At 51.8% G+C, this 26,403-nt stretch overlaps 9 protein-coding genes across 9 annotated transcripts; 4 read left to right on the forward strand and 5 right to left on the reverse strand.

Moving 5' to 3' along the window:
• Positions 1 to 537: 537 nt before the first annotated feature.
• On the forward strand, positions 538 to 6,565 carry N7506_006386 (putative AMP binding domain protein; the record flags this gene model as incomplete). Its single annotated transcript, XM_056955679.1, has 6 exons — positions 538 to 597; positions 655 to 677; positions 809 to 4,671; positions 4,725 to 4,934; positions 4,985 to 5,588; positions 5,641 to 6,565. 6 exons carry the CDS (start codon positions 538 to 540, stop codon positions 6,563 to 6,565), a joined length of 5,685 nt encoding a protein of 1,894 aa, XP_056810013.1.
• Positions 6,566 to 7,169: 604 nt separating this feature from the next.
• On the forward strand, positions 7,170 to 9,167 carry N7506_006387 (sulfatase family protein; the record flags this gene model as incomplete). The annotated part of the gene is made up of 6 exons (XM_056955680.1): positions 7,170 to 7,295; positions 7,359 to 7,589; positions 7,658 to 8,276; positions 8,336 to 8,553; positions 8,604 to 8,765; positions 8,817 to 9,167. The coding sequence occupies 6 exons, from the start codon at positions 7,170 to 7,172 to the stop codon at positions 9,165 to 9,167; spliced, it is 1,707 nt and encodes a 568-aa protein (XP_056810014.1).
• Positions 9,168 to 9,485: 318 nt separating this feature from the next.
• Positions 9,486 to 11,543, reverse strand: N7506_006388 (2-isopropylmalate synthase; the record flags this gene model as incomplete). Its single annotated transcript, XM_056955681.1, has 5 exons — positions 9,486 to 9,647; positions 9,703 to 10,924; positions 10,962 to 11,284; positions 11,341 to 11,485; positions 11,536 to 11,543. 5 exons carry the CDS (start codon positions 11,541 to 11,543, stop codon positions 9,486 to 9,488), a joined length of 1,860 nt encoding a protein of 619 aa, XP_056810015.1.
• Positions 11,544 to 12,119: 576 nt separating this feature from the next.
• On the reverse strand, positions 12,120 to 13,655 carry N7506_006389 (threonine--tRNA ligase MST1; the record flags this gene model as incomplete). Its single annotated transcript, XM_056955682.1, has 1 exon — positions 12,120 to 13,655. One exon carries the CDS (start codon positions 13,653 to 13,655, stop codon positions 12,120 to 12,122), a length of 1,536 nt encoding a protein of 511 aa, XP_056810016.1.
• A 299-nt stretch (positions 13,656 to 13,954) lies between these two features.
• N7506_006390 (uncharacterized protein) lies at positions 13,955 to 15,142 on the forward strand (the record flags this gene model as incomplete). Its single annotated transcript, XM_056955683.1, has 1 exon — positions 13,955 to 15,142. The coding sequence occupies one exon, from the start codon at positions 13,955 to 13,957 to the stop codon at positions 15,140 to 15,142; it is 1,188 nt and encodes a 395-aa protein (XP_056810017.1).
• An 886-nt stretch (positions 15,143 to 16,028) lies between these two features.
• On the reverse strand, positions 16,029 to 17,371 carry N7506_006391 (glycoside hydrolase family 16 protein; the record flags this gene model as incomplete). The annotated part of the gene is made up of 2 exons (XM_056955684.1): positions 16,029 to 16,940; positions 16,997 to 17,371. The coding sequence occupies 2 exons, from the start codon at positions 17,369 to 17,371 to the stop codon at positions 16,029 to 16,031; spliced, it is 1,287 nt and encodes a 428-aa protein (XP_056810018.1).
• A 1,731-nt stretch (positions 17,372 to 19,102) lies between these two features.
• On the reverse strand, positions 19,103 to 22,032 carry agdC (putative alpha-glucosidase; the record flags this gene model as incomplete). Its single annotated transcript, XM_056955685.1, has 6 exons — positions 19,103 to 19,994; positions 20,055 to 20,676; positions 20,726 to 20,803; positions 20,849 to 21,092; positions 21,167 to 21,771; positions 21,822 to 22,032. 6 exons carry the CDS (start codon positions 22,030 to 22,032, stop codon positions 19,103 to 19,105), a joined length of 2,652 nt encoding a protein of 883 aa, XP_056810019.1.
• A 694-nt stretch (positions 22,033 to 22,726) lies between these two features.
• On the reverse strand, positions 22,727 to 23,887 carry N7506_006393 (NAD(P)-dependent alcohol dehydrogenase; the record flags this gene model as incomplete). The annotated part of the gene is made up of 1 exon (XM_056955686.1): positions 22,727 to 23,887. One exon carries the CDS (start codon positions 23,885 to 23,887, stop codon positions 22,727 to 22,729), a length of 1,161 nt encoding a protein of 386 aa, XP_056810020.1.
• A 1,465-nt stretch (positions 23,888 to 25,352) lies between these two features.
• On the forward strand, positions 25,353 to 26,399 carry N7506_006394 (sterol desaturase family protein; the record flags this gene model as incomplete). The annotated part of the gene is made up of 1 exon (XM_056955687.1): positions 25,353 to 26,399. One exon carries the CDS (start codon positions 25,353 to 25,355, stop codon positions 26,397 to 26,399), a length of 1,047 nt encoding a protein of 348 aa, XP_056810021.1.
• Between the last annotated feature and the right edge of the window lie 4 nt (positions 26,400 to 26,403).

The raw sequence follows: 26,403 nt of genomic DNA on the forward strand, positions 1-26,403 counted from the left end.
AATTTTGTGATCTGAATGCTATTAGGAATTTCAATTCATTCACTGTCATCTCTACGCACAAATTATACAAGCTACCTTCAATATGGAACATGCACACTACTATTTCTTGTCTTCCAGCATTCCGACCCTGGACCCGGGGCACGCGATACAATTCAGATGGTTTGGGAACCTCTGTCCTCGATTCCCAATTCACATCAAGGAAAGACATAGAGTGTAGAAAATAAAATCCTATATATAGCAAGTGAAACTAGCAGGTACCTTGTCTCACGCCCTCGGCTCGCTTGACCGCCCTCAAAACAGGTGACGTTGCGGATGTCTGGCGCGGAGAGGGCGACCATTCGTGGGCTGCTAGTCGACAACACCCCGGTAAATTCAACTCGCGGCTAACAGGGCTGTACTCGGGAAATCCGCCCCTCTTCAGATCCTGCGCCTCTCAGACGCTCATTGCGATGAGGCGTCCTTGACTGCGTACTTCCATCCCACCCCCGCGCTTTCTATACACTTCCCCGAATTGAGGCTTCTTGACCCGCTGTTGCAATGGCGGAAGAATCCCCAGAGCTCCAGGCCGCCCTGCGGAGTCTGGACCGGGAATTGGAGGTATGTGTGTTCTATGCGTCCGACTGAGCAGCTTGCTGATTTTCGTGTTCATCACAGGAGGGCGATATCACCGAGAAAGGGTAAGCAGCTACACACGGCACCGACCCTGAGAGCCTCAACGAGTCATGGTCGCGAGGTTGATTCTGGCGACCAATGGATTTTGGGAGCCTGCATGCGTTACATCTGATCTGGAGAACTAACAGCATAAAAGATACCAGAAGCGACGGACGGTTCTGCTGTCACAGTATTTCGGCCCAAACAAACCTCTCGAGATAAACCCCCACGCCCCCGCCGGTTATGATGCACCGTCACCGAACAGCCCTGGAATGGCGCCGCCGGCCATCTTGAACGTTCGCCCTCCAACCGCCGAATCTTCCATCCCAGGAATATCATCTCCAACTTACGCGGACGACTACAGTGATCAACACAGCGGAAGTGTCGGATATGACCATGGCCCTGGTATGGATCACAGTCAATCGAGGAAGCCGTCGGGTGCTTCTTTCGAAGGAGATGGCGCGGGCATGCTCCAAGCCAGTGCCCATGACCGGATGCCTTCCTCAAGTTCTTATGACTCCTTGTTTCTTCCCAGGCCTGCAGGCCCAGGCGGCCCAGGCCCCGATGGCTCGAGAACCGCGACATTGATGAGCCAGAACTACGCGTTCAACCCTAATTCACAACAGGAGTATGTCTCGCAACCGGAGTTTGGCCAAACCGAATATGCCCAGGCCGAGTATCCTCCAGCTGAGTATGCTCAGCCCGAATTCATGGACGATGGCATGGGATATTATGACCCAGCATCCGGAGGACCCACGCGACAGTCGACAATGCTGGACTCCCAACAAGGTTACTTTTCCGACTTCGCGGGACAGCAGCATGATGATTACAGAGATAGCTATGGGGGTGGGTTCCATCGCTACTCTCAGTCTGGTGAAGCCTTCTCGCCTACGGCCAACATGGCCCCTCCATTGATGCCCGCTTCCGAACTTCAGCATGGGCCGGCGATTGAACATCTACTTCCCCTCGAGCCACGAGAGATTCCTTTCGCATTGAATGATCCTCACGACAAGAATATCCCAATGTCCAACTTTGACAATCTCCCCACAGTTCTGCGACATCGCGCTCGGGCCCATCCCAAGCAGGCAGCATATTGGGTTTTGGACACGAAAGGAAAGGAATTGGCATCGATCACCTGGGAGAAGCTGTCTGCTCGCGCAGAGAAGGTTGCTCAGGTCATCCGTGACAAGAGTAACCTCTACCGCGGAGACAGAGTCGCCCTCATCTACCGCGAGGCTGAAATTATCGAATTCGCAGTCGCCCTGCTCGGCTGCTTCATTGCAGGAGTCGTTGCGGTGCCAATTAACAGCCTAGATGATTACACAAGTCTCAACCTGGTTCTCACATCCACTCAAGCACATTTGGCTCTTACGACAGAAAACAACCTGAAGAACTTCCAGCGTGATATCACAGCACAGAAGCTCAGTTGGCCGAGAGGAGTCGAGTGGTGGAAGACAAACGAATTCGGTAGTTTCCACCCAAAGAAGAAAGATGATACTCCCCCGCTGCAAGTCCCTGATCTGGCCTACATTGAGTTTGCGCGGGCTCCGACCGGTGATCTGCGTGGTGTTGTGATGAGCCACCGAACTATCATGCACCAGATGGCTTGCTTGAGTGCAATTATTTCCACAGTTCCTACGGATGCCAGTGCCAGGCAATATGCAACCAAGGGCGAGACGATTATCAGTTATCTCGACCCAAGACAAGGCATTGGTATGATTATGGCGATCCTTTTCACTGTCTATGGCGGCCATACTACGGTCTGGCACGAGGATCGCGCTGTAGAGACACCTGGTCTCTACGCCCATCTCATCACCAAGTACAAGGCGACAGTCATGGCAACTGACTACTCTGGTCTCAAGATTGCCACCTATAACTACCAGCAAGACCCGATGTCCACCAGACATTTCAAGAAGAACTCTGAGCCCAACTTCAGCAGCGTTAAAATCTGCCTCATTGATACCCTCACCCTTGACCCCGAGTTCCATGAAATTCTGGCAGACAGATGGCTTCAACCAATGAGAAACCCACGAGCCCGGGAGATCGTGGCTCCTATGCTATGCTTGCCGGAACACGGAGGCATGGTTATCAGTATGCGCGATTGGCTCGGCGGTGAAGAACGAATGGGATGCTCTCTCACCCATGAAATGGATCCCGCTGGTCGTGACGACAAGAAGGAAGACGAGAGCCTCATCAAGTCTGAAACCAATACTCGGTTCGGAAGCAGTCTTCTGGGCGGTGGATCACGGGTTTCCACGCCCAAGCAGACTAGCAAGAACGAACTGAGTGAGGTCCTCCTCGACAAGGAGGCCTTGAAAAGCAACGAAGTTGTTGTCTTGGCCATGGGCGAAGATGCAAGGAAGTACGCCAGTAGTATGCCACACGCTGTACGTGTTGGTGCTTTCGGCTACCCAATTCCTGATGCAACTCTTTCCGTTGTTGATCCTGAAACAAATCTTCTTTGCACCCCGAATGTCATCGGAGAAATTTGGGTTGACTCGCCGTCTCTCTCTGGTGGCTTTTGGGCATTGCCTAAACACACAGAGGCCATCTTCCACGCCCGCCCCTACAAGTTTGAAGAGGCTAATCCAACTCCAATTCTTGTGGAACCTGAGTTCCTGCGAACTGGTCTGCTTGGATGTGTGATTGAGGGCAGACTATTTGTGCTGGGTCTCTATGAGGACCGTCTCCGCCAGAAGGTCGAATGGGTTGAACACGGTCAAGAGATCGTTGAGCACAGATATTTCTTTGTCCAACATCTGACCGTTAGTATCCTGAAGAAGGTGCCGAAGATTCATGATTGCACAGCGTTTGATGTGTTTGTGAATGAGGAACATCTTCCGGTGATTATACTGGAGTCTTATTCGGCATCAACCGCACCAACAACCTCTGGTGGACCCCCCAGACAGCTCGACTCCGTTTTGCTTGACTCGCTGGCAGACCGATGTATGGAGATCCTGTATCAGGAGCATCATCTCCGAGTGTACTGTGTCCTCCTCACGGCCCCAAACACTCTCCCCCGCGTCACCAAAAATGGCAGACAGGAGATCGGTAACATGCTTTGTCGCAAGGACTTTGAGTCTGGCATGTTGCAAGCTGTGCATGTTAAATTTGGAGTTGAGCGATCAGTGATGAATCTGCCCGTCGGTGTCGATCCTGAGGGTGGTATCTGGTCTCCACTCGCTCTGGCGTCGAGACAAGACATGCTTGCTTACCAAGAAAAGCAATACTCGGGCGTTGACTACCGTGATGTTGTCATGGATGATCGAACCTCCACGCCATTGAACAACTTTAACACCATTGTGGACCTCCTCCACTGGCGAGTCTCCCGCCAGGCCGAAGAGCTTTCCTACTGCTCTATCGATGGCCGCGGCAAAGAAGGAAAGGGTATCACTTGGAAGAAGTTTGATCTCAAGGTCTCCGCTGTAGCGACATACCTCAAGAACAAGGTCAAGGTCCGGCCTGGCGATCATCTTGTGCTGATGTACACCCACTCAGAGGAGTACATCTATGCTGTTCATGCTTGTTTCTGCTTGGGCGCAGTTGCCATTCCAATGGCCCCTATTGATCAGAATCGTCTCTCAGAGGACGCACCTGCCTTCCTACACATCATCGGCGATTTCGGCGTCAAAGCCATTATCGTCAACACGGAAGTTGACCAAGTCATGAGACAGAAGCTTGTTTCTCAGCACATCAAGCAGTCCGCCCAAGTCCTCCGCATTGGTGTTCCTGCCATCTATAATACCACCAAGCCTTCGAAGCAGTCCCACGGTTGCCGCGAACTTGGCTATACCGTGAAAGATACCTGGCTCCAGGCCAACAAGCCCGCTTTGATTTGGACTTATTGGACTCCAGACCAACGCAGAATCTCTGTGAATATCTCCCATGAGACCATCATGGGTATGTGCAAAGTTCAAAAAGAGACGTGCCAAATGACAAGCTCAAGACCTGTCCTCGGAAGTGTGCGCAGTACTTTGGGTCTTGGATTCCTTCATACATGTTTGATGGGTATCTTTGTTGGTAAGTTCCACTGACCTGTTCTCGAATCTTTTTCATGCTAATCGATTGATCAGGTGCCCCCACGTATCTCGTTTCTCCAGTTGACTTTGCTACAAACCCCATGACCCTCTTTGTCACACTCGCTCGGTACAAGATCAAGGACACCTACGCCACTAGTCAGATGTTGGATTACGCCATGAGTGCTATGGCTGGAAAGGGCTTCCAATTACAGGAGCTGAAGAACCTCATGATCTCCTCAGAGGGTCGTCCCAGAGTGGATATCTGTAAGTGCCATCACTTCGACATTCTTGAAAGTAGGCTAACTCGATTACAGATGGAAAGGTTCGCCTTCACTTTGCCAATGCCAGCTTGGATCGCACAGCAATCAACATGGTGTATTCCCACGTCCTGAACCCTATGGTCACAACGAGATCATACATGTGCATTGAACCAATCGAGCTCTGGCTCGACTTGCGAAGCCTCCGACAAGGTCTCATTTACCCTGTGGACCCCGATGCCGACCCAACTGCCCTCTTGTTGCAGGATTCGGGTATGGTACCAGTCAACACGCAGATCGCGATTGTGAACCCAGAAACTTGCACCCTTGCTCATGTTGGCGAGTACGGTGAGATCTGGATACAGTCCGATGCTTGTGCCCAGGGATTCTACAAATCGAAGCAAGAGTTTGACTCTGAGCGGTTGAACGGTCGTGTCGCGGACGGCGATCCTAGTGTGCCCTATGTTCGCACTGGTGATCTTGGTTTCCTTCATACTGTAACTCGACCTATCGGTCCCGGTGGTCAGCCGGTCGAGATGCAAGTGTTGTTCCTTCTCGGTGGTATCGGCGAGACTTTTGAGGTCAATGGTCTCAACCACTTCCCTGTGGACATTGAAAACTCCGTGGAGAGGTGCCATCGCAACATCGTGAATGGAGGATGGTAAGTTGACCCTTGTTTTCAGACCGAATCGCATGCTAACCGTCTTGATCAGTGCAATTTTCCAAGCCGGCGGCCTTGTTGTCGTCGTCGTCGAGGTTACACGAAAGGCTTACCTGGCCTCTCTCGTGCCTGTCATTGTTGATGCCATCCTCGCGGAACACCAAGTCATCGCTGATATTGTCGCTTTCGTCTCTTATGGCGACTTCCCTCGCTCGCGCTTGGGTGAAAAGCAACGTGGAAAGGTTCTCGCTTCCTGGGTTACCCGGAAGCTGCGCACCCTTGCTCAATTCAGCATTCGTGATTTAGAGGGCACCGACAACCCATTCGGAGAAGTTCCCAACCATCGCCTGAGCAGGATATCGAAGCCCGGAAGCACTATGGGTACCAGCATCCGGCAGTCTACCATGAACCCAGACATGGAGCCACTCCCACAATCTCCAGTCGGTGTGACATTGGAGGAGACTATCCACCCATCGGCAAACTACCCTGCTGACGGTGCTGGAACGATGCGACGAATCGAGACCGCCACTGATAACAGCGTGAAATCAACACCTGTTCCAGAGCCTACTCCCGGCGTGCCTCACATCAAGGAGCCGCAATCTGCGACTATTGTTACCGAGTTTGACGATCACCACTACGATACATTGGATCACCCCGAGGGAGCACCAGACGCCAACCGTAACTTCCGGTTCAGCTTTGAGACCCCCCTCGAGCCCCAGGGACAGGGATACGCCGGTGCTGAACGGCCGTCTACCGGACGAGACTCCCTTCCCAGTCAACAAGGATGGGATTACAACAGCGGCGCACCAATTGGCGTCGCTCATGCTGACCCTGGCCGCCCACGCACGCAGGACAGCGGACTGATCGACGACTGGCCCCAGGAAGCACTGATGTACCAGTCAGCACTTGGCGCAGAAGACGGTCATCACCCGAATCATGCACGAAACCCCTACGACGGAAGCGGGTACGGTGCTTAACTTGAACAGGTCTCTTGGATCAAAAGCGGCATGAGCGATCTCCTGCTTTACAGCTCGATATTACCTGAATACTTGTTTTCTGTACATACCCCTCACCCTGTTCTGACACCTGTAGATAGTTTTTGTTTCGAATTGATACTATTGTATTGATGTAGTCATGCCATGCCTTCTCTCGTATCTAATAAAGTGCCGTCAGTGATCGTCCAAGACGTGATTGAGACCCACAGTTATACCATTCGAATATCAAGATGATCTTCGCCAATTTATACTCCGCAGTCTGCGCAAGCGTAAACTTAGCCCGTCTGAAAGGAGTATAGTTCCCTGATCAACCTCCCTCTCCCGCCTATACAGTCCCCATGCTCTCTCCGTCTACCTTCTTCTTTTCCCGATAGCCGATCACTCTGCAGCATTCACAGGTGCCCCCGAGTAAACTACTATGATTTTCGTTTTTCGTTGAGCAATTCTGTGGAGAAATGATGCCACTCAAAATTGTGTCTGTTCTCGCCATGACGTCCATTGTTAGCAAGCTTCCAAGGTTGAAAGCTTGGGTATATAGTCCTCGGCTCTGGACGTACAAAGTAGAGTGTAAAGCCCTCGGCAAACTATGAATCTCCTAAAAATTGTGCTCTTAGCGACGGTAGCTGTTGCCAAGCAGCCGAATATCTTGTTCGTCTTGACCGATGATCAAGGGAAATATGTTGGTGGCTTAGAACACATGCCCAAGCTACAGGTGCGATTATTCCCATCGGGTTCGGAATCCCAATCTTGACTCGAAAGCTAAGAAATATGATAGCAAACCCTCGTGCAACAAGGGACAAGCTACTCCAATCATTTCTGCTCAATTGCACTATGCTGTCCCTCGCGAGCGAACCTGTGGACCGGCCGCATGCCTCATAACACAAACGTCACCGACGTCGGCCTACCCTACGGCGGTTATCCCAAAGTAGTTTCAGCTGGCTGGAACGACAACTACCTCCCTCTCTGGATGCAAGATGCCGGATATAATACTTACTACGTCGGAAAGGTAAGTGTATACCTGAATCTCTCTCTCATTGTGCCCAGGTGGTAGAACCGAGCCCTAACATAGCACAGATGTGGAATGCCCATACCGAAGACAACTACAATGACCCCTATGTCCGTGGTTTCAACGGCTCCGACTTCTTACTCGACCCTTATACATACCGCTACTGGTACGCGCGAATGACACGCAATGGCGCCCCACCCGTGAAGTACGACGGCAACTATTCGACAGACGTGATCGCCGAAAAAGCATCCGGCTTTATCGACGAGGCCGTTAAGCAAGACAGACCATGGATGTTGACAGTAGCACCAAACGCACCGCACTCAAATGGCTCGCATGATTCCACACGAAACGCAAACTGGTTTGGCGAGCCGGAGTTTGCACCTCGACATGCAGATCTTTTCAAGGATGTCAAGGCGCCTCGCGACGAGAGCTTCAATACATTGATCGAGAACGCGGTTAGCTGGGTTGAAAATGTACCAGAGCTGAATCAGACTCATATTGATTATATCGATGAGTTCCAACGGTGTCGGCTGCGAGCATTGCAGGCTGTTGACGAGATGATTGGGGATCTTGTTGAGAAGCTTGATAAGCTTGGAGAACTGGACAATACTTATATCTTCTTCTCAACGGATAATGGGTATCACCTTGGTCAGCATCGGATGCAACCTGGAAAGAACTGTGGTTATGGTGAGTATATCTTGTGTTGCCCAGGTGCAGCGATGGATTGAGCTAACTCCGCGCCATAGAAACCGATATAAATGTACCACTCATCGTTCGCGGACCAGGCATCGGCAAGAATGTGACATTGGATGCCATCACAAGTCACACCGATCTGGCACCAACATTCCTTTCTCTGGCTGGATCTACCAGAGATGGCTTAGATGGCAAGAAGATCCCCACGACCATCGCAGCCAGCACAGCTCACAACCGAGCCGAACACGTTGCGATCGAATACTGGGGATTGGTGAGACATAAATTCTCCCACAATATTCAACTCTAGCTAACATCACACAGGCCGTTCCGGAAGGAATCTACGGATATGCGAGTGACAAGCTCGACCAGCCTCACAACAGTTTCCAGCGTAATACATACAAGGCCATCAGACTAGTCTCTGACGACTACAGTCTCTATTATGCCGTGTGGTGCACGAATGAGAAAGAATTCTACGATCTCAAGGTATGCACTCTCAGACCCCAAAGAGATAATTATTGGCCCTAACCAGCGCAGGGCGATCCACACCAAACTAAGAACCTGGGCACCCAACCAGCCAAGCAATCATACAAGATCGCCAACCGCAAGCTACCCCAGATAATATCTCGATTGAATGCTTTGATGTTGGTGCTGAAATCGTGCGAAGGGGATGCATGTCGAGACCCATGGCTCCAGCTGCACCCGGCAGGCAAGGTGAACAGTCTTGCGGAAGCGCTGGATTCGGGCTTTGATACATTCTATGCGAACCAGCCGAAGGTATCTTTCTCTTCTTGTGAGAACGGGTATATCATTTCTGCGGAGGGTCCACAAGAGTTCAATGCGTATGGAGCGCAAAGTCGGAGAGGGTGGCTGGATGGGCTCTGGTGAGCTCATTGAGGGTCTAAATTATGCATAGTGTACATAGTCGTATGAATCAGACGCGACAAGTGTTGATTTTGTGCAAAAATGAGACATTGGTCTTTTACATTGTGGCTAACCTTGGAACACCAAAGGAATATGGTTATCTTTTGTTGTAATTACAAGGGCGGTGCTATTTCCTACTTAGATGAGACTATTAAAGACTGCCGGCCTTGACAGTTGAAGTGATCGCTTGATATGGCAAATTGATTGAATTGATCATGGTATATGCATTATTGATATCACTTTTGAATGCTTGCTGTTTTTTTTTTTTTTGGATTTTTACACTTATTTCGTCGGCTGCTCGACGTTGACCTTGGTGCTCAGACCACCACTAGAAGTGGCAGCCTCGCCGTTCAGCTGTTCAAGGGCCTGCAGGTCCTCGTTAGTGAGGGTGTTTGAGCGAATGGGGCGGAAAGGAGCAGGAGAGCCAGCGCGGGAAGCAAGGAACTAGACTGATGTTAGTGATGTTATAAATGAGGGAGGTTCAGACGTCGGTGCTTACAGAGCTGGCGGCGCTGAGCAGCGCAATCAAAGAAGCCTGGACAACATCCTGGTGGATACCAACACCCCACACCTGCTCGCTGCTGCCAGCGGCTGTGCACTGAATGTAGGTGGCGGCCTTGACATCACGACCGCGGCCAATAGAGTGCTCCTTGTAGTCGCGGACATCAAGGTCGATACCCAGGGAGGACAGGGCAGTGGCCAGGGAGGAGATAGCACCAGGTCCGACACCGGTGATGGCGTGCTGGGCGTTATCAATCTCGATAACACCGGTGAAGCGACGCTTGAGGTTCTTAGTGTTGAGAGCCTTTCCAGGCTGAGGGGGAGCAGGTGACTGCGAGCGGTCGGTTGTGATGCTGTAGTCGACAAGGTTGAATCGGGGGTTTGACTTGAGGTGGTAGGCCTCTTCGAAGAGATCGGTGATCTCAGTAGGCTTCAACTCGCGGTTGACGGCCTCGGTCTTGACCTGCACGAGCTTGCTGAACTCGACCTGCAAAGCGCGAGGGAGATCCAGCTCCAAGCTGCGCAGAATAACCCAGGCGGCACCACCCTTTCCACTCTGGGAGTTGACTCGGATAACGGCCTCGTATGTACGGCCGATATCTTGTGGGTCCAGAGGCAGGTAGGGGACCTCCCATTCGGGTTCTTCGCCGGCGGCTTCGGCATCCTCGCGGAGCTTGAAGCCCTTCTTAATTGCATCCTGGTGACTGCCTGAGAAGGCGCAGACGACCAGATGTCCACCATAAGGCCAGCGCTCGTTCACGGGAATCTTGTTGCTCTCCTCTACCACCTTGATGACAGAGTTGATATCTGAGAAGTCGACCTTGGGTGAGACACCTTGTGTGTACAGGTTCAGAGCCAGGGTGACGAGGTCAACGTTTCCGGTACGCTCTCCGTTACCGAACAGAGTACCCTCTACACGATCAGCACCGGCCATCTGAGCCAGCTCTGCGGCGGCAACAGCGCAGCCACGATCGTTGTGGGGGTGAACTGAGACGACGAACTTCTCGCGCTCAGTCATGTTTGTGCAGAAGTACTCGACCTGATCGGCGAACACATTAGGGGTAGACATCTCTACTGTGGCGGGCAAGTTGAAGATAATAGGCTGCTCAGCAGTAGGCTCCCAAGCCTCCTTGACGGCCTGGCAGACCTCGACAGCGAAGTCAGGCTCGGTGTCGGAGAAAGTCTCGGGGGGAGAACTCGAATTGCCACTCGGTACCAGCCTGGGAGGGATCATCCTTGGTGATAGAGCGAGCGTACTTGGTGCACTTGACGGCCAGTTCCAGACTCTTTTGGCGATCCATGTTGAAGACGATGCGACGGAAACAAGGGCTAGTGGCGAGGTAGATGTGGAGGATAGCCTTCTTCGCGCCCTTCAGGGAGTCGACAGTTCGGCGGATGAGGTCCTCGCGACAAGGAGCCAAAACCTGCAGGGCAACATCGTCGGGAGTGAGGCCAGGCTCTTCAACCAGGCGGCGCGTGAAGTCGAAATCGGTTTGAGATGCTGAGGGGAAGGAGACCTCGATTTCCTTGTAGCCAATTTCCACGAGCATCTTGAAGAACTTATACTTCGCCTCGCCATCCTACATCGATTCAATTAGCTAAGTAAAGACACAGTCATCACCCAGATCATTCATACCATTGGGTCAGGCAGAGACTGGTTGCCATCGCGCAGATCAGTGGCCATCCAGCGGGGAGGCTTATCAATAGTCTTGTTAGGCCATTGGCGGTTGGGGAGGTTCAATGGCTTGTACGGCTTGTACTTTTTTGAGGGATCCTTGAGCCTGTCTGCAATTAGTATGTGGTAAATAACGGTCCAAATCATTTGACCTACATCGGCATGTTGGCGGGGTACCGCGGGGGGCGAAGTTGATAAGGAATTAGTAGGTATAGGCCACACAACCTCAGGAATATTTCAAATGTAAATTGATTCAATCCAGAACCAGGACAACTGAATACTCTTATAGAAGAGAAAGAAAAATGAGTAAGACCAATGAAGAATGCTGTGACTCAAATCAACCCCGATCGTCGATGACGCCGAGTTTTCGGCGCCGACAGCGGAGTCACGTGATATCATACATTGGCAGTTCGAGCAGCCAATTGATCTGCAATTGGCCTGGAATTGAGCTGGGATGCTTTCCGAATATTTTAGCCTTCCCTCTTGCTCCTGTTTCATCACTAATAGGGCCAAATACTGCTTGGTTGTCTCATCATCTACTCTTGCCGGCTCCATAGAGTGCCCCGAACTCGGAGAGATTCATGCCTGAGGCGCTGATCTCCGAGGATAGCCGCGCAGTGACATCGTAGGGCGCGTAGTCTTGCAATTTGCACCGAGATTTTTTGATTCAATAGAGGTGTGTAGTATACAAGGCGTAGAAGGTGGGAATGGATGTAGTACAGGCGCTAAAAGTACACAAATCAGACAAAATTCTTTTCAAGCTCCACCAATAAGGGGTGGACATCGTCCACGTTGAGTTTAACGGCGCGAGGGTTCTGCAGGGCATCATCACCAAGCTTGGCTTTGATTAGCGCCTGAAGCTGTGTACCACCCTTGTCCGTCTTGCTGTGCATTTGCCCAGTGACATCAACAGTGACACCGCCATTTGCCAGGTCTCGGGGACCAAGGATGAAGATCAGGTTGTACTTCATTTGCTTAGCACGCTGGATCTTCTTGCCCAAGGTCTGCGCACTGCTGTCTACGTCAACCAAGAACGTAGAATCGACAGAGGATAGTGGACGGGGCGACTCGACGCTTCCGTCGTTCAGAAGTGCACGGAATCCAGCGAGTTTGGAAGCCGCTTCATGCGCCCGTTGCACAACAGCATCATCCTGGTTCACAGTCAAAATGATAGCTTGGCGCGGAGAGAGCCAGAATGGCCAATGGCCACCATGCTCTTCAATTAATAGTGCCAAAAAGCGCTCCAAGGAACCGAAGATAGCACGGTGAACCAAGACAGGAGTTGCAACTCCCGGTGTCGCCGGGTTGTAGTCCGGCTCACCCTCAGCAACCTGATATTCCAGTTCAAATCTTTGCGGAAGATTCATATCCAATTGAATCGTAGAAAGCTGGTGGAACTTCCCCGCTTTGTCTTGGAGCTGAATGTCAATCTTAGGGCCATAAAAGGCACCGTCGAAGGCATTTAAAGTCCATTCGTGTCCAGTGCTGTCCAGTGCTTCGCGCAACTGCGACTCTGCATTGTCCCACATCTCAATAGTTCCAATATAGTCCGTCTCCGGGCGGGTTGACAACACGAGGCGGTAGGGGCCGAGTCCAAATGTCTTCATGGCCATGTCCATGAACCCCAATGCGGACGCGATCTCCGATTTGATCTGCGACGGGCGACAAAATATGTGCCCATCATCCTGGTGGAAGCGTCGTACGCGTGTGAGGCCAGTGAGTGATCCAGAGATCTCGTTGCGGTGCAATGGACTGAAGTCTGCGTAGCGGACGGGCATGTCGCGGTAGGAGTGGGTTTGCGACTTGAACAGCAGACAGTGACCGGGGCAGTTCATCGGCTTGAGACCGTATGATTCGTCTTCGCCCAGTTCACCTGCTGTGTCTCCGCTGGCTCCACGGCCAGTCACCTCGTACATGTCATCTTTGTAGTTCTGCCAGTGTCCGGAGATCTCCCACAGCGATTTTTTGTAGATCGTCGGCGTTAGGACTTCTCGGAAGCCATATTGTAGGTATTGTGTGCGGAGGAAGGAAATTAATTTGTTGACGACGTGTGTGCCGTTCGGGAGGAATAGAGGCGATCCAGGGCTGTAGACGGAGGATGTGAAGAGCTCCTGGGATGTGCCGATAGCTCTGTGGTCGGTCGGAGGGAGAGGGGTTTCATGCTTGGGATCATTACATGAGCAATTGCGAAACGCAGCGGTCGAGAATCGAGAAGCAAACAGCCGTGGCCGTGACAGAGCTCTGGCAGCCAGCAAGCGCGGTGGTGGTAGCCGCATGGTTGGTTGAAGATTCTCGGCGCGGGTTCTCCGATTTCTTTGCGGTTAAATGACTCGAGCCGTGAAGTATACAAATACGAACCTCAGCGATAAAAAGAATAGACTAAATTCTGGACATCATAAAGAACTATTAGGAATATTTTAAATTATTCCAGCATACAGTCATGGCTCATGTGTAAAATATCCACCATCACAGACCACCCTGTGAATCAAACAGTCATCCTACAGATTTGTTTGCGCGACTACTCCGCTTCAAGCTGTACCTTCATACTGCACCCCCACCTCCATGACATGTTGCCATGTCTGCTGAACAGCCCCCAGCAGCTCCGGCCCTTGGAGAATCGTGGGTGATGACTCCGACCGCTTCTTCAGAGAAGAAAGAAGTCCCCGGAGAGCCCAGGCCCAAAATCAGCAAGGGCGCAAAGACAGCCACCCCCTCCGAATCACTATCGGCCTCATGGGAATCGGGCCCGGAACTCGTGATGCCCTCGATCTGCGAGACACCCAACCCAGAAGGATCATGGGTGGAATATGTCCGCACGCCGAAGCAGTCGGGATCAGAAAGCACGCGGAAGCGACGCAAAGTCTCATCGCCCAGCACCAAACTCCAACAGGCACACGCCCAAAAATCCGTCAAAGCAGACGCTGGCTCGTCTGCTAAGATCGCAAAAGCATCAAACCCGACTCTGGGGATCAATACCGCGCTCGCCCGCGGCGCAATCAACACACTCCTCATCGCGCTCATTCTACACCTCCTCGTCCTCCCGGAGCTCGTCCACCAAGCACGAGACCTCTGCCTAATTCCAAGCGTCAAGTCCCTCTACGCCAGCAGCTGCAGTGTCCCATACGCCGCGCATCCAAACCAGTCAACCGCCTCCGACCTCACAAGCTCCCAAACAAACCTCCAATCCATCCTCACCACAACCCTCACAACCCTCACCCCACTCTCCTCAACCCTAAAAGAAAGCGAAACAATCCTAACCAACCTCTCCGCCCACCTAAAAAGCACAATTCCCGACGCACGTCACGCCCTCGACCTCGAATTCACCGGCAGCGACCAAGCCCTCCAAACCGCAATCTGGGAATTCGACTCCCTCCGCACCGACCTCCGCTCCGCCCTCGAATCCCTCCTCTCACCCACACAATCCAGCGTAGCAATCCACCTCCGGCGCCGAAGCGAGTATCTAGAGCGCCTGCGAGCCCAAATCCGCAGCAAGGCCGAGTCACTCAACACGCGGTTCAGCACACTCGACGACCATCTTGAGGCGGTGGGGATAGTAGCGCGTGAACACTCGATCTCACATGGGGAATCGTATTCGGTTCTGGACTCGTTGCCGTTCGGGTCTTATTTTCGGGGATCGTCAGGAGATCCAGAGGAGTCGTCAGCTCGGCCCGCGACCCTTGCGCTGGTGCGTGGTGCGGCGGCGCATCATCGTGCTGTTGCTGATTCGGTGCTTTGGCTGTCACGACAGTTGGGGTCCACTTGAGCGGGATGGGGTTCCACAGGGGGCTGGGATCGGGGTCTGATCAGGGTCCGGAGACTTTGGTTTTGTGTGTGTTTTGTTGATGTTTTTGTTTGTTGGTGTTATGGCTGCGTGGTTTTTGGGTGTTTTGGTGACGGTATGAGATATGAATTACGAATTGCTTACCCCCGTATGGAGTTGTTGAGGGTTATCTGTGGTTGTTCGCTGTTGGAGATCACTTCCTTGTTCTAAGGTTCAAATTGCATTCATCTTGATGTCTGACCAGGTGCTTGGATATCTCAGGTTGTCTATTGATCCCAATGGATTCGTTTCAGATAAAAGGTTTTTGGGGTTACAATGTCTCCAGAGCAACCAGGTTACTGTCTGTCTAGATAACCTTTCGCAGAATACTCCGTAACAAGGACATATTGCTGTCTGATTGCCGTTTAATGCCAAGTATTACGTTACACAGACTGCGTACGCGTTTCCAGGTTTAGGTGACGCAACGAAATAAACGAAACTGATGTACATATGATCTATGCGGATGCAATGCGAATCAATGTGGGTTAAGCTTTTGATTTCAATATGCAAGTGGATTTTGCGGAAGTTAACCTACACGAAACTCAAGAAGCGGTCTGGAGGAATACGAAAGCGAGAGAATGTGTAAATAATCAAGTTTGAATTAATCTTTGCTCCCTGGCAAAGCAGTAGTCGTTGGTAGATAGATACAGATGCTCAAGCTAAACTAGACAGTCAACAGACGTATCTAGACGGTCCAAACAATGACCGGCGAGAGCAGACAAAATGGTACAGAAGAAAAAATCGCTATCCATCACCATACCCGGCCCAGCCTAGTATATCCTTGCGGTTTCATTAATGCGTCAAAAGAAATCAGATCGCAAAGGATGTTTTACAACTGAAGCATGGCGGTGATCAGACCCAAGAAGGACACGGGTCCGAGGTATCCAAGGGAAGAAGCCGCGTTGAAGGCAGGGCTGGAGCTGGCGCTGGCACTGGCACTGCTAGAGCTGGAACCCGAACCAGCGGTGCTGGTGCCGGAGCCGGAGCCGGAGCTCGATGAACCAGAGCCAGTCTCAGAACCGGAACCGCTCTCGGAGCTGGAACCACCGGCGGCACCGGAGCTGCTGGGGGAAGCGCCGGAGCTGGAGGCAGCACCGCTGGAAGCAGCGCCGGAGCTGGAGGCTTCGGTGGAAGAGGCCTCAGTAGACTGAGCGGTCGAGGAGCCCTGAGTAGTGGTGGCCAGGGTGGTGGGAGCGGAGGTGGAGGCCTCGGTGGTAGTGGCAGCCTCAGTGGAGGAAGCAGCCTCAGTAGAAGAGGTAGCGGGCTCGGTAGAGGAGGTGGAGGTAGAGCGAGCAGTCACGCCGGCGCCGTTGATCTTGATGCTGTCGGAGTTGCCAGAGTTGCCGTTGTAAGAGTAGGAATCGGCGGGGTTGTCGTTCTTGATAGTCACGCTCTTGATGTACATGGAGAAAGGAGCCTGAGTGTAGTCGGTCTTGCCACCAGCCCAGTCAATGGTACCCTGGCCATTGCTAGGGTCACCACCAGCCCAGATACCAATGCGGATATCCATGGGGGTCTGGGGGAAGCGAGTGCCACCTTGAGCATCATTGTAGTTGAGAGTGCGGACAACATTGCCGTCGATAGACCAGATAATGTGATCCTTGGTCCACTTGACGGTGTAAGTGTGGAAAGTGTCATGGGGAGTGGCAACAGCGGGCCAAGTGTCACGGTCATAGGTGGTGGTATCACCCTTTCCGAAGTAGTTGGTCTCAACCTGGTTGTTGTTGCCGCCAAGAGCTTCCTGTGATGGGGTTAGCAAAACAATGCTGTGATATGGGAGTATAGACGGAAACGCACCCAGTCGACCTCGTCCAGAGTGTCAGACTCCAAAACAATGGAGCTAACCACACCTTGACCAGGGGCAGACTTCATCTCGACGGAGATTTCTCCGTACCAGATGTAGAACTTGCTGCGAATAGTCGGGGCATCACCCTTCTGGGCGAGAGTGAACGCGGCACCATCAGAGCCTGCGCTGACCTTGCCAGCGGTAGTCTTCCACTGGTCGACGTCGCTCTGCTTGGTGAAGTCGAAGTGCAGGGTAGACTCGGTGGAACCCTTATCAGCGGGGCAGTTTGACTGCTTGAGGGGGTTGCAGTCAGAGTAAGTCTGAGCCGAAACGAGAGGAGCAGCCACGGCGAGAGCCGCGGTAGCGAGCTTCAGAAGAGAGGGCATGATGCAGTGATGCAGTGATGCAATGTGGAATGTGGAATGTGTAATGTGGACTGAAAGGGAAAATAAAGAAGAAGAAAGGTGAATGGGCAAGAGGCTGGTATTAAAATGTCCCGGTGGAAACGAGTGGACCGATGTGAGGAAGGAACGAGTTGCTGTGGGAGACCCAAACTTATCTATGCCCACTTTATGCGTATTGTCTCTCTACAAATGGTACACAGTGATTGTACGGAGTGTACGGAGTACGCTGACACTGCCACGCTAGCTGCACGGCTAAAAAAAGGAGGAGGCGGGATTGACCGATCCCCTCGATGTTCTTCGGGCTGATTGGCCTCGGGTGGCGAGGCCGGGGTGAGACGCTGAGACAATGTCTGTGAGTGGACTATCAGTGGGCTGGTAGTGGACCCCTAGGGCCCTTAGTGCCCTTTAGTCGCCTTTAGTGGCCCCATGAGCTGCTGGGGAAGAAAAGACAAGGGACTTTTAAGCTTAGTGCGCCTTCGGTTGCATTTGCAAAGGTAAGACACGGGTTGCAGCCCTGTTATCAATATCATATGCATAGTCATGTATACGGGACCTCGTAGATAATGAACAATACAGGATACGAACGTGTAGTCTCCCTATTGATTTTCCTCCAAGGGCCCGAGATCAGCCAGGGTCTCTCTCATGTCAGCGTAGATCGGGCCGATCATCTGTTACAGACAGTGTATTGCATTCGCTTGTACGGAGTACAATGTGTAATTTGTAATTCTGATCAGATCGGACACAATCAATTACATCAAAGGGACCCGTTTTAAAACTCAGTTCCTTACACAATTTTGGGCGACAATGACTTGACATCCTTGGGCTCGCCAAGCGGTTGCCTTGAGGTTCTCGCTAGGAGCGCGCGGGTTCCGTGCACAACAGGCACAGGGCATTTGTACGGGGTATACCCCGTAAGGTCTTACATCACTCCTTGGTATCACCCTGGAAAGATTAAAGGATGAGTCGATTAAATTGAACGTATCACACTGCTCAATCCTCGCACAAGTCGCGATCGGTGAAATCGAGTACCCGCGTAGCCTTCAGTACAACAACTTCCAAGGTACACATTGACTATGATCCATGGGATTTGTTCTCATATTTCCGAGGTCCCTTGTTCCTCTCGCATAAAATTGCCCAAACTTTAAGACTAATAATAATCGCAGTCTTCTAGGGCTTAGCTATCAGATGACTGAGAAACTCGTGAACCAGCGGCCTGTGCCCTCAATGGGGCATAACGTGGCTGCTAGCGCCGATGCGGCGACTCCCAAAAGGGATTGTGTTCCTTTGGTACCTTTAAACGTCGGGAGCAGCCTTAGTTATCTCAGACATTGTGCCCAATATTCCTGGTATTCCATTTGAGTTACTATTATTTCTCGGTTGAGTTATTATTAGCCCCTACTCCGTACCTGTGTGCTCCCTACGGATTACTCCGTACACACTTTTCTTTCATTTCCTGCAAGGGGCGCTTTCACTCGAAACGCCTTGGAATCAATAAGATTCGAGGACAGGGTTCTTGGCCCTGATCAGACGCAGGAACCGTCGCCACACCCCAATCATTGTGGATAATTAAGCGACTAAAAATACTCGGATTATTCAATAAACTCCAATAAATTGAATTAAAATTAATCTCTCAATCTACTGGACCCGGATCATTCAACCCCTCCTCCACATACTCCGTACTCCGTACTCCGTACTCTGTAACAATGACAGCCCTCACAAAGTCACCTCCGCAGGACCTGTCAACTCAATCTGCACCTTCCTCGTAACGCTCCGCTTCCTATTCCGTCCAAGTAGTGTAACCGCCTCAACAGCCACATGGGGATGGTACCCAAACCTGCCAAGAATCTTAAGTCTGCCCTCCGCAAACTCGAACCGGATCTCCGCACTCTCCGCCTCAATCGACTCCCCATCATCAAGATACAACTCACCAACCGCTTTCCCATCCACATCAGGCGCAACCAGAATCTCAAATCCTCGCTTCCGCAGTTCCGTTGTCGTCCCTGCACTCTCCACCCTCAGCGGAATAACGCTCCCACCCCGAACGTGGATCGGAATATCCGTGAGTCCAATCCCGCTAAGCGTCCGCACATCCCCTCCCTGCACAACAGCCCCAGTAAACCAATCGTAGAATACATCGTCCGGGAAATAAGCCTGTACAGAGTCCTCGCCTTCCCCCGTGACCGGCGAAACCAGTAACGCATCACCAAAGAAGAACTGCACCTCATTCCCAAACGTCTTCTCGTCTTCCGGGTACACGTAGAAAAGCGGCTGCAGGAATGGACGGCCTGTCACGCTCTGCTGGTGGAATGCCGTGTACAGGTAATCCAGCAGCCGGTAGCGGATATCGATGATCTTCTTCGCGGCCTGCGCAACAGTAGGCCAGCGATAGAATTCCTGTGGAACACTGCCGAACTCGTTGTGGTTACGGAAGAAAGGATAGAATCCGCCGAGCATGGCCCAGCGCGCACATAGTTCTTCGGTCGTGTTGCCGGAGAATCCGCAGACGTCGGTGCCGACCATCGGCATCTGGAAGATGGATGCGAAGGTTAGCATCTGTGCGATAGAGATGCGGTATTTGTCCCACTGGCTGATATTGTCGCCCAGCCTGGTAGGGGTCGAGTGTTAATATGCTGTTCATCTCTGCTGATTTGGGAATCACACTTACCAGTGACCAACGTGAGCACCTGCTCCGGCGAAGGTGCTGCGCGTGATGACGAGGGGACGCACATCTGGACGGCGCTTGAGCATTGCCTCGCGCGAGGCAGAACCCATCATGGTCCCGTAGAGATTGTGTGTGTCGTACTCAGCATATCCATCTCCAGCATGGATTATATCGGTGTCGATAGTCTTGTTGCTGAGTGAGCCAGCCATGTTGGCGATTTGATACGGGGGGTTGATGAGGTCTCGGTTCGCCAGCCCGGTTCTCTTGGCCCTCTCGCCGGTACTCTTTTTCCTATTCGGGATATCTGGTACAGCTTCGCCTCTCTTGGTTCGTACTGAAGGGGGTGTCGAACTGCCAGGCTGGAAGCTGGCTGGGAAGCCCGGGAGACGGCGTGGGGGAGTTCGGACGGGTGGAGGGGGTGGAGGGAGGTTGTTCTCCCTGGCATATCCCGCTGGATCTTTGCATGGGTATGGACAGAAGTTGGAGGCTTCGTTCATGTCGATCCAGAGACCGTCAATATCTACACCTTCCTTGTTGAAGAATCGCTCGAACTCGCCGTTCCAGTACCGTTGGGTGTTTTCATTGAACCAATCTGGGAAGACGGCCGCGCCGGGCCAAACAGCACCTTGTAAATCTGTGAGCTATGAGTCTCAAGACTAGAACAATCATCTTACCTTGGTATAGTTCATTCTGCTCGCGATCGCGATATAGGAAGACACCCTCGTCACAGCCTCGGTTGAATGCACCGTTATCTGGTTACATTAGCGGAGCTTTGAACTTGCAGATTCTCTACCTACCAGAGTGGCTAACAGATGGATCAACCATCACGATGTAATGCTGGTCATGCTTGTGGAGGTGCGATACCAACTCCCGCATCATTCTTAGAGGGAACCGTTCCTCGTCCAGGGTAAACACACGTCGACCACTCATGTAGTCAATATCAGTCCACATAGTCTCAAGCGGAATGCCCGCGCGACTATAGTTGTAGACGACTTCGGCGACCTCAAAGACATCTTGGTAACCATATCGGCAGTTGTGGTACTGAAGCACAGTCAGCATAACCCTATTCAGAACGAACCCACACCTATCTATGAGAGGGCTTCCAATCAACTTACCCCAAACGTCCAGTAACTCTGCATGGCAGGAAGACCCACAACCTCGGAATACTGAATGCTGACTTCCTTGGGCGTAGGACCAGCCAAAAAGTAGAAGTCCAAGACTCCGCCGACGGCATTGTATTCAAGGTACTGTTTCCCGTCTTCAGTTTCATCAATCTTGATATCCATGCCGTTAGAATTCAAGAAAAACACTCCATGAGTCCCGTTCTTTCCACGACTATCAACATAGACAGGATGGGCGCCGTAGAGATTCGTCTCTGACGGAATGCCATAAGCATCGCGGTTCCACAGCGTGCGCGTGTAATTTGTTGTCGGCAAGCGTAGCGAATCACTATGTTCACCCAGACCGTACAAGTTCGGGTCATTGGGTAACCAAGTCCGGAGGCTCAGATACTGAGACTGGAAGATGAGGTTTGTACCAGATGTATCGAAGAGCGCTTCTTCTCCGCGTAGGATGCGAAACGAGAAGGGATTCTCTTCGAAGTCGAAGCGGATGCTTGGTTCCTTTTGTTCTTTCTCGATATCTGGGCGGGTTATGACCGATTCTGGAACTTGGTATACGTCCTCGTCTGCATCGTAGATCAAGACGTGAAGGCGATTTTCTGCTTCTCGTAAGTATTCATAAGTCTTTGTGTTTTAGAGGGAGACTTACCACTTTGTTCCTCTACAAGGAGTTTCAAGTCTGGAATATCCAAGCCATAGGTGTCACAGGCATCTCCGGCGATAGTTAGATCGGCTGTTAATATTTGGCCCAGCTGCTTGATCATGGAGGCTTTATAGCCAGGACAGTCGTCAACATCGGGCCTCGAGCCCAAAACCGCGGCCCTCACAAGGGGGACCAGAAGAACCAGGACAAATTTCATGATTGAGATCTGGCGCAGCACAACAGGCACAGTAGAACTTGATCTGGGCGGGTTGAAAATGGACCCAGTGCATCCTTTAAGTATACTTCTTGTAGGGCTAGATGGCAAATGAGGCAAACGGGGGAATGTTATACACTGTTCTTAGAATATTCCAGTCAGCTTGCTTTTACGGAATAGCATCGCATTGTATTGGATATCTGCATCGTGCGGGAAACAGGCAATCATCAGGTGATGTCTGCTAGCTGCGATCATCCTGGTCCCATCCAACGGCCTTCGATCTGCTGGCCTCAAAGGCCAACCTGCGAGCCCCAGCTTTTCCTCCATTTGGTCTTTCTGTTGGACAATTGGTCTTTTGGGCTTTGTTGTGGCGAGATCTCTTTCAACGGCTATAGGCCGAGAAGGACATATGCATATGAAAGACCGGTAGCTAGTGGGTGGCTACCTTCGGGGCTGACTTGCAAGGTCCCCGTTCTATGCACTATTAGTCCTAAAGCCTTTCCTCGTGACTCTCCACACTTTTTACACAAGAGTTACAACCGATTTGAACAAAGTATTCTTCTTTCTATTCCGCCCGAGGGCTTCTCTAGACATCACTTATCATAACCAAAGAAAATCGTCAACGCCAACAGCCCTTGATCCCAACCAGAAACCCGCTGATGCTCTCAAACACTGCCGCTCAGTTTTTTCGTCCTATTTAGACCTTCTGGCCAGCAGTAGCAGCCTTGACATCCTCCTCCGAGCTCATGATCTGCACCTTGATGGCTCCAGTCTTGGGATTGGCAGCAGTCTCAAAGGCCTTGAGAGCCTCATTGAGGGAGAAACGGTGAGTGACCAGCTTGCTGAGGTCGATCACACCGTTCTGGACGAGGCGAATGGCCCGGGGCCAGGTGTTGGAGTATCGGTACTGGTACTGCAGGTCGATCTCCTGGGTACTGAGGCGCATGAAGGGGATAGTCATCTCGTTCTTGCCAACGCCGATGACAAAGACCTTTCCGCCGAACTTGACACTCCAAATAGCGGAGTTGACACTGCTCTCAACACCAGTGCACTCCAACGCCAACTTGGGACGCAGGGCGTCAGGACCAGAGCCCTTGCCGTCGTTCAAGGCATTGATGATACCGTCAGCGCACTGCTCGGCCGACTTGCCAATCTCAACCTTGTAAGTGCGCACTTCAGGAACGAGGGACTTGGCGAAAGCCAGACGACCCTCGTCAATATCGGTGATGACAATTGGGCAAGCACCCGCGGCCCGCGCGCTGAGCAAGCTGATCAATCCAATGGGACCGGCACCAGTGATCAACAGAGGATCACCGAGACGCAGACCGCTGCGCTCAACGGCAGCCAAGGTCACACTCAAGGGCTCGAGCATGGCACCATCCTCGAAGCTCATGTCGCCGATCTTGTGGCACCAGACGGCGGGGTGGTTGACGTATCGGCGAAGCAAGCCGTCGACAGGGGGTGTGGAGAGGAAGGCAACATTCTCGCAACCGTTGTAGCGACCAGTTAAGCAGGGCTCGCAGGCGTTGCAGATAACGTTGGGCTCGATAGCGACGCGGTCGCCAACCTTGAGGTGTGTGACGTCAGGAGCGACGGCCAGGACCTGGCCGGCGGATTCGTGACCGAGAACGTGGTCGCCGGTGACGATCATGGGGCCAATGCACCCAGCGTGCCAGAAGTGTACGTCGGAACCGCAGATACCAGTGCTGCGGACCTCGACTGTGACCTCTCCGGCATTCAGGCCCTTGCCCGCATTGATGTCCTCAACTGTGGGGGTAGATTCGGCGATCCAGAGGTCATGTTTCGGGTTGGTGTAGACACCGATGTTGGTCTTGGTGACGGTGGTTGCGGAAGTCATGGTATGAAATGGGTATCAAGGATATAGGGAAGAAGAGAATGAAGAGTTAGATGCATGGATGCAAGGAGGGAGCAGCCACATTTAATACCCAAGGAAAAATCGGCGTGCAGGTGATATTCTACCGCGACCAGGTGTCCATTCAACCCCACGGTCATACATGGAGTAACAAAAGTGGAGCAGAGGGGCACCCCATTTAACCGCGCGGGGGTCAATTGCTCTATCCGTCTCGATCGGGAAACCCTTGCCCGCCCTCAGTCGGGCCGAATGCTGATCGGCTATCGGTTAATATTGTCAAAGCTGTCGAATGATATCAGTCGGGATTGAATTGCTGTATGTTGAACAGAATATGCAATTGCGAAAGAATGTTGGTGATGGTACGGGAGTGTAGATGTGTATGGAGATACTGAAACCTCCCTATCAACCGAGAAGAGCAATTCTCCGGTGGCGCCGTCTGGTCGACGGAGAATTCGGCGTTTTCCCGAAACAAACAGTGCAAACTCATCGCCTTGTTTATTGGGCAATAAGTCCAGGTACTAAGGCACTAAGGCATCAACATATTAAGGCGTGAAGGTGTCGAGGTGTCGAGGTGCTAAGTCTCAGGCATTCAGGTACCAAGGCATCAAGGCATCAGAAAATTCCCCGGAGGCTCGTGTACATGTTCATGCATTGGTTAACTAACCCTAATATAAGTGGCAAATTTTACCATATCATCCCGCTTTCTCTGCTTTTGCTCTTGTCTGAGACCCATGTGTTTTCGAAATGATCAGAAGCATTATTATCATTTAATGGACTGGTGCTCGGTCTCCATACACATCCTAGAAGTCCCTTGTTTGGGGCTATAACAGAAGCCTTGAGTTTGACTGTCACTCTATCTAACCTGTCAGGGGACTCAGCAATCTAGAATTGATCGAGGTTTCTGTAATTAGAACGCCTCAAGGTTGGGTACATGAAGTGGAACATACGTGAAGTGGAACGCCCAAGATTGATTGCCCGGGGTGTAGAACCCTAAAAACAAGTCACCCCACGTTCAGGTACCCTCGCTAGCTGAGGTGCTTGATTTTTTGTCAGTGTGAAAGGATGACATAATACATGCCTCGGTATCAGATGTTCAGATTGACTTGCTGATCAGCACAACATGCACGAAGCACCAGCAACTATTTTTGCTTCTGCCTTCTCGACGGGAGGGTATGAATTCCAGCAAATGAGAGTTGTATCTAAGACTACTTACACGTCAATCGACTTCTCTACAGTTTATCATTTGTGATCTTGTGAAAGATCACTAAACACTAAATTCAGGATATAGAAAGGATCTGCGTACCCACGCCTCGGTTCCCAACTATTCTTTTGTTGGCTAGATGACCCACCCCATGTGTTCATGGCTTGAAGATGGGTATATCATCTAGTGGAAGTACGAGGGGTGATGTCTCTGACATCGCTTCCCTCATTTCATACATCATAATCCAGGATGGCTGCACCAATTCGCAACCCAAAAGACTCAATGAAGTCGACCTGGCGTTCATGGGACCGCTCAGAATGGACGTTCAACCACTGGCTCCTTGAGTACTTGAACGTACATCATCTCGACCTAAATGAAGAGGTCCCTGTTCATCAGAAGACCGACAAAGTACCATATGCACCCGAGATGCAATTCCACCGCTGGGTTCTAACCTATGCGTTCATCCCCCTCGCCCTACATCAACTCTACATCATCTTTGTGGGCTATCCTCCAGCATGGCTAGCATTCATCTTCTACAGCCTGGCTCTAGAATTTATCGCCGTGAAAGAAACGCATATTCTCCGACGCGTTGGCCACAAGATCGGATTCTTCGACGGAGACAAACACGCTCGCGACGGTGTCCCTGACGTGGGCGTCGGTAAAACGGCACAAAGCCTTCTAACCGTGATCGCCCTCCGTCCCATGTTGACCGTCTTCCTCGCCTACCGCTCCGACGAAGGCCCATCGAGCATGCGATGGGGATGGCTTATTTTCGAGACCGGGATGTACCCCCTCGTCATCGATTTCTGGTACTATCTGCTCCATCGATCTGCTCATGAGGTCGAGCACCTCTGGCAGTTCCATCGCACCCACCATCTGACGAAGCACCCCAATCCCCTGTTGACTGCGTATGCGGACACGGTTCAGGAGTTCATCGACATCATCGGCACGCCTCTCATCTCATATGGCACGATGAAGCTTATGGGCTTCCCCATGGGCTTTTACGAATGGTGGGTCTGCCAACAATACGTCGTCTTCACGGAGGTTCTTGGTCACAGCGGCTTGCGTATGATTGCTACCGCGGTGAATCCCTGGACGTGGCTGCTTAGACTGTGTGATATGGAGCTTGTGATCGAGGATCATGATCTCCACCATCGCAAGGGCTGGAAGAACAGCCACAACTACGGCAAACAGACCCGAGTGTGGGATCGGTTGTTCAAGACTTGGATCCCTCGTGTAGAGGGACATGCTGATAACATTGACTATGTCAACACGGCAGAGATTCCATTGTTTTAACGAC

This window comes from Penicillium brevicompactum (assembly GCF_028827555.1).
Source record: "Penicillium brevicompactum strain IBT 35665 chromosome Unknown utg000005l_segment0_segment0, whole genome shotgun sequence".
Lineage (NCBI taxonomy): Eukaryota > Fungi > Ascomycota > Eurotiomycetes > Eurotiales > Aspergillaceae > Penicillium > Penicillium brevicompactum.